Genomic DNA, 7,500 nt, shown 5'->3' with positions numbered 1-7,500 from the left:
GATGTGTGTGTTCTTTTGACCATTTTTTTTTTTTTTTTTGTGGCGGCCACTGACTACAAAATAGTAGCTCATTTGCACCCAGCCTTAGGCTTCATTATTTACTTGTGTCCACCCAGATGCGGTCCTGGCTACTTTTACGCTTTAGGCGAACCCTCCATCGGACATTCCCCCAACCCACACCCAAACCCAAACCCAAACCCAAACCCACAACCACACCCACCACCGCACAAACACAAGAATTATACTGTTTGTGTTATTTTATTACAAACAATATTAGATACTAAAACTTAGCAAGAAATAAAGATAATTAGATAAAAAATACTAAAATTGATAAATGAAATAAAGTCTGTAAACACCAATATAAATTGCACAAATCCGTCATCACACAAAACAGTACGATAAATAAATGAAATCTAGTATGTAAACACCAATGTCAATTGCACAAATTCTTCATCACGTAAATACATATGAATAAGATAAAATAAATATAATAGAAATAGATAAATCATCCAGAGGTCTTAGCTGCATTAGTGTAGAAAACTGGAGAATTTTATTTATTTATTTTTTTTTTGAGGGGGCTCGTGCACATCTAAATAGATTGCGCCCTGGGCGGTCGCCCACATTGCCCATAGCAAAACCCACTCCTATGTTCACCTACCTATCATCGTGATCCATGAATGTGTCTATTCTTTTGAAGCTCTCTAATGACTAGGCACTAACAAGCTGATGACAGAGTCTAGTCCATTCATCCACCACTCTATTCCAAAACAAATTATTGTCTGTTTTTATTATTTATTTTTCGATATAGCTTTATCAAACTTGATCCCATCATTAATTTTCTTGACACAAATAACTAACTTTGGATTTTAGTTCTTGTATCCCTTTACATTACCATTTAAAGAATTTCTTCAGATTCCTGGTTAATCTATGCCTCTCTGAAGAATGAAAATTTAATATTTTTAGTCTCCTTTCTAAAGGGATATTTTTCATCCCTTGTATTTTACTATGAAACTTGTTAACTTACTTTGACACTGAACTGAGTGACGCCTACTGGGCTCTATGTATACACACACACTCACACCTGTGGAGAGTAGTTGTAGGCACAAGTAGATTTTGGTGCCCGTGGCCATGCTGATACGCCACCACTTCAAGGTGGGATTTTCACGGGAATTACGGGTTAGAAGAGGTATTTTGGTTCCCTCTTATTTGAAAGCCCACCCGTTAGGGAAATGTTACCGCGAGTGAAGGCCCTTCCTACACTCGGACCGCAGATAGGTTTCAAACCTGTGCGTTTAATGACCACAAAGCGAGCTTGGTTCCATTGTACCACATCGGCCTCCCCCTCTCCCCCCAACACGTCTGCATTTGTGTGATTCGGAAATAGCATACTTATAGTTTAGTATATTTTAATCCTTTTGTGAGAAAAAGGAGAGGAAAAGAAGAGGAAGAATGAAGAAGAGGGCTAGAAGGACAAGAAAATATTAGAATGAAAGATAAGAACAAGGAAATAAGTTGAAGTCGGAGTCTGTGTCGGAGTCGGTCGGAGTTGGTCTGCGTAGAAATGGAGAGAGAGAGAGAGAGAGAGAGAGAGAGAGAGAGAGAGAGAGAGAGAGAGAGAGAGAGAGAGAGAGAGAGAGAAATATTAAAGATCTTTATCTTTACCAACAGGCGCGGCAGAGGAACCTATACTGTCTCGATTGACTCGCGTGGAAGAGCAGCAGGCGCAGACAGACACGGATGCGGTGGCTGCGGAGGAAAAAGAGGAGCGGCACGTGGGTCATGAGCTGTCAGATCAACACCTGCTGTACAATGACCTGTTCCAAAGCTACAACAAGCACATCCGTCCCGTGCACCACCATGACGAGATTATCACAGTGCACTTTGAGGTGGCTCTCTTCAACGTGCTCTCCGTGGTAGGTGCTCTTCGTTGGGCTGTGCTAGCCAGGGCTGGGTTTGAGTTGGGTGTAGACCAGGGGTGTCAAACTCATTTACCCCAAGGGGCCAGATTTCACCTTCACAATCAATGTGCGGGACAGATAATCACGTATGACCATAATAATATTAATAATAATAATGATAATAATAATAATAATAATAATAATAATAATAATAATAATAATAATAATAACAATAATAATAATAATAATAATAATAATAATAATAATAGGTAATTATATAATAATAATAATAATAATAATAATAATAATAATAATAATAGGTAATTATATAATAATGATAATAATAATAATAATAATAATAATAATAATAATAATAATAATAATAGTAATAATAATAACAATAATAAAAATGATAATATATTCTACCTTCACTCGCGTTTGCACACACGTAACCAAAAAATAAACCAGTAAAGAAAAGGAAGCATCATTTACTTTAATTCCTGGTCGTGCTGCTCCCAGAAACTTGGCACCTCTTGGTCTGTACAAGTTCGTCTATGTTTGGCGCCAGAGAACGAGCAATGGCTACTTTCAGTGTTGAGTTGAGGTGTTCATTAGTGAGCCGAGACCTGAGTCCAGACTTGTTCAAGTTCATCAGTGAGAAGAGTTGCTCACAGACATAGGTACTGCCGAACATTGACATAATCTTTGAGGCCAAACATTTGATTCGAGGATATCTTGGCCCAACATATTGATAGAATGTACCAATATCAACACTTGAGAACTTTTCCTTCAACGCAGAATCGCACTGAAGATCAATTAGTTCTAACTGAATATCCTCTGGTGTCTCATCAGGATTTGCAGCGAAAGGATTTCGAAAGATCGAGAAATCACTCTCAAGGTTCTTTAAGTCTGCAAATCTTTCTCCAAATTCGTTCAGTAACTTGGAAATCATGTTGCAGTACTTTTATCTGCTGATAATTCCACGAAACTCAGGTGTGCTTTGCAATGATTTCAGTGTAGGAAAGTGTGCAGCATTATTCACTGCTAGTTGACGTTCAAAAAGTTTGAGCTTCACCTCAAAAGCACGAATGGACTCATGCATGTCTGTCACCAATTTATTGCGACCTTGCAGTCTTGTATTGAGCAAATTCAAGTGTTCTGTCATATTATTATATACCATGAAGGCTAAATCTTGAAGCCATTCATAGTCTTTCAGTTCCTGGACATTTCTTCCTTTGTTATGCAAGAAACTTTGTATTTCACTTCTTAATTCATAAAAGCGCTTCAGCACAATTCCCCAGCTTAACCAACGAACATCAGTGTGATAAGGCAGACCGTGAGAGTGAGTTTCCTCCAATAGGCAGTTGAACTGTCTGTGGTTCAGACCTCGCGCTCGTATAAAGTTTACTGCCTTGACAACGTCCATAACGTGATCCATCTTTAATATTTTACTGCAAAGCACTTCCCTGTGAATTATGCAATGAACACTGTGAATTTGATGGTCTGAATTCAGAGTGAGTAGTTTTTCCTTTAACTTTGCTGTCACGCCAGCCTTTCTACCAACCATTTGAGATGCTCCATCTGTTGTCAGACTCACAGTTTTCTTCCAGTCAACACCTATCCTATCAAGTGCACCAGTCAAACTCACAAATATATCATCCCCCGTTGTTGTTCCTTTCATTGGTACTAATTCCACAAATTCTTCAGTTACCTGCATATTTTCATCAACACCACGTATGAACACTGCTAGTTGTGCTATGTCAGTAATGTCTGTACTTTCATCGATTGCTACAGAAAATGCTACAAATTTAGTAACTTTTTCTTTGAGCTGACTATTAAGATTTTCTGACAGTTCATTTATTCTTTCTGCAACTGTATTTCTTGAAAGGCTTATGTTTGCAAATTATCTACGTTTTTCAGGGCAAATATCTTCTGCGGCCATCATCATGCATTTCTTTATAAAGTCCCCTTCTGAAAATGGTTTCGATGACACAGCTATTTCCCGTGCAATCCTATAACTTGCCCGTACTGCAGTGTCACTGGCTTCATGAACACGCTGATACACTGACTGCTGCCTTTTGAGAGACTGTTCTAGCGTCTTTACTTTTTCTTCACGAAGTTTTCCACTATGCACATCATACTTTGAAGCATGAGTGCTTGTGTAACGTCGCCGAATGTTATATTCTTTTGACACCGCTATAATTTGGTTGCAAATCAAACAAGTTGGTTTTCCATTCACTTCAGCAAAAAAGTAAGATATTTTCCACTTTTACGTAAAAATATATGAGAATAATTCATTCACTACAAAACACGATAGAAAACTTGAAGCAGATGGTAAAGTTCCTGCTGGTGACATTGTGTTTGCAATCACTTAATTTGATCAAGAAAAATACTTTTAACAATAACATACACACACACACACACACACACACACACACACAGAGAGAGAGAGAGAGAGAGAGAGAGAGAGAGAGAGAGAGAGAATCTTGGCGGGTGGTGGCGAGCCGGACACACGCACGCACACACACCCGGCCGGATGGAGATATTTGGGTGTGTCTCCTTTCACGTGTAGCCCCTGTTCACCTAGCAGTGAGTAGGTACGGGATGTAAATCGAGGAGTTGTGACCTTGTTGTCCCGGTGTGTGGTGTGTGCCTGGTCTCAGACCTATCCCAAGATCGGAAATAATGAGCTCTGAGCTCGTTCCGTAGGGTAACGTCTGGCTGTCTCGTCAGAGACTGCAGCAGATCAAACAGTGAATTACACACACACACACACACACACACACACACACACACACACACACACACACACACACACGCACTTGACGAGGTGGGGAGTTACTATACCACAGAGGAACATCACAGCCCAAAAAATATAATAGTATCTTTATATCTTTATAATGACTTTAAAATGCAAAGGACTGGCTGGCTTAATTATTCCTGTAAAAAGACCAACTGTAAGACTGAAATATGAGACGTGCCGCGGGCAGCACATAGTAGTGTGGCGGACCGCGTGTTTGACACCCCTGCAGGCTGGTGTAGACTGACTGGTGCCAACTCTAGATTTTCTTCTTTGTCTCTTGTTATTGTTGTTGTTGATATTATTGATGTTGTTGCTTGTATTTCATCTTGTTCTTGTATTTATTTTTGTTTTTACTTTTTTTTTCATCATCATTGTCATCGTCATCATCATCATGTTGTTGTTGTTGTTGTTGTTGCTGTTGTTGTTGTTGATATTATTATCATTGTTGTAGTAGTAGTAGTAATAGTAGTAGTAGTAGTAGTAGTAGTAGTAGTAGTAGTAGTAGTAGTAGTAGTAGCAGTAATAGTAGTAGTAGTGGTAATAGTTGTTGTTGTTGCTGGTGTTCTCTCCCTCTTCATTCTCCTCCTCCTCCTATATTTCTTTAAATTTTCCTTTAGCTGAACTTATGGATTATGTAGCACGTTATTATCTTTTTTTTTTACACTTTGTACAGTACTTGTGCCTTATTCCAAACACACACACACACACACACACACACACACACACACGCCGGGAGCGGCGAGGCAAATGGGCAAGCCTCTTAATGTGTAGCCCCTGTTCACCTAGCAGTAAATACAGTAAATAGGTATGGGATGTAACTCGAGAGGTTGTGGCCTCGCTTTCCCGGTGTGTGGAGTGTGTTGTAGTCTCAGTCCTACCCGAAGATCGGTCTATGAGCTCTGAGCTCGCTCCGTAATGGGGAAGACTGGCTGGGTGACCAGCAGACGACCGTGGTGAATTACACACACACACACACACACACACACACACACACACACACACACACACACACACACGCGCGTAAAATAAAGAAAAAAAAATTAGCCTCCTCCCTTGTCAGGACACCAAGGCGGGTCTTATGATGACCAACACAGAGGTCATTCAGATCTGGAACGATCCCTACTTGGGCTGGGACCCGCTGTACTACAACCAGACCAAGTACCTGCGTGTCCTGTACAGCGACGTGTGGCATCCTGACATCATCCTCTACAACTCGTGAGTGGGTGCTGGAGAGAGAGAGAGAGAGAGAGAGAGAGACTCTGTGTGTGTGTGTGTGTGTGTGTGTGTGTGTGTGTGTGCTTGCTCCTTGTTTTGTAGTTTTATTTATTTATCTATTTATTTTTGTTTAATTATCTTTTGTTTGTCTGTAAATTTGTTTGTTTTGTTGTTTCTTTGATTCTTTGTTTTGTTTCCTTTTGTCTTTTTTCTTTGTTGTTGTTGTTGTTGTTGTTGTTGTTGTTGTTTTTCTCCTTGTTCTTTTCTTCTTTCCGGTGTCCTTTACATCTTAACGTTCTATACATTTTTTGTGTATGCCTTTACTTTCTCAGAGCTTACATAATTCATCAACCCAAAATTAGATTGGTGTGTAACGAAACCAACTTATATAGGAACGTTTATATATCAATTAACAGCCTAAAGCTCACCCTACCCTCCTTCTCTTTCCTCTTTTCATTTTGAGCCTTCTACTTTGCTATCCTATCACTCTACTACGAGTATGTAATAGTTAGTGTAGTTAAACAAAAAACCTATTTAAGATATCATTATTTCTTACTATATAGTCTTAGTTTCTATCTTGTATCTTTTTCCTCCTTTTCCTCCCCTTCGCTTGTGTGCTATCTTATCTACTTCACAAACTCATCTTTCATTACTCACTATACAAACCTTTTTCTACACTTCCATCCCATTCTCATCCTCTCTTTCTCATCTCCATCAGAGCGGACACTAGCTACGAGGATTCAATGATAAATACCAACATCATCATAGACTACGATGGCACGGTGACGCTGCTGACCCACGGCATCTTCACCTCCGTGTGCGATATGGACATCCAGTGGTTTCCCTTTGACCAGCAGACCTGCGACATGATCTTCTCCTCGTGGACTATGGACATGCACCAGGTTGATTTGTAAAGGAGGGTTAGCGGGGAAGTGGATGGAAAGGGGTCATGTGAGGGAAAAAGGAGCGTGGATAACAAGGGAGCTAAGATTGAGAGTAGAGGGTAAAGGGAACAATAAAGTGTAAGTATAATATGAGGAAGAGTTTAGGGTTTATGTGATTGATAGAGACAGAGGGAAAAAGAAGTGAAAAATAAAAAGAAAAGAAAAATAAAAGTAAGAGAAGAATAGAAAACAGATGAGGAAAGAGAAGCTAGAACGAGCCTGGGAGTAAAGGGAAGACAGGACGAGAATAAGATGACAGAAACAGCGGGGGGAAGGAAAGGTGGAAGCTGAAAAAATGGCTGAAAAGAGAAAAATGAAAAGATAAGGAAAATGTACATAATTAGAGACAGGGAAGAAGATGTGTGAGGAAAAAGGAAAAAAAAAAAAACGAAGAGGGAGTCTGGTGGTAGAAGGAGAAATACAGGACACAAAAACAGGAAATACGTGATTATAAGAAATAGGAGGGAAAAAAATGGCAGATAAAAAAAGTAAAAAGGAAAAGGATGAAAAGTAAAAGGAAGAAAATAAAACATGTAACGATTAAAGAATAAAAAAAAAATGTAAATGAACAAGGGAGAAGAAAACAAGACAGATAGGGGAGAGATGAGTAAAAAAATAATGAAATCCGATTCCCTGGCGA

General features: G+C 39.4%; 1 protein-coding gene across 1 annotated transcript in view; it reads left to right on the top strand.

Moving 5' to 3' along the window:
* The window catches only part of LOC123516791 (acetylcholine receptor subunit alpha-1-B-like), a 17,008-nt gene that overhangs the window by 4,010 nt on the left and 5,498 nt on the right, over positions 1 to 7,500 (top strand). Inside the window, exons 3-5 of the mRNA XM_045276455.1 lie at positions 1,669 to 1,913; positions 5,762 to 5,916; positions 6,635 to 6,818. Coding sequence (XP_045132390.1) covers positions 1,669 to 1,913; positions 5,762 to 5,916; positions 6,635 to 6,818 — 584 coding nt within the window. The remainder of the gene's footprint in view (positions 1 to 1,668; positions 1,914 to 5,761; positions 5,917 to 6,634; positions 6,819 to 7,500) is intronic.

Source organism: Portunus trituberculatus, chromosome 41 (assembly GCF_017591435.1).
Source record: "Portunus trituberculatus isolate SZX2019 chromosome 41, ASM1759143v1, whole genome shotgun sequence".
NCBI lineage: Eukaryota > Metazoa > Arthropoda > Malacostraca > Decapoda > Portunidae > Portunus > Portunus trituberculatus.
This window is presented reverse-complemented; position numbering and strand designations above follow the sequence as displayed.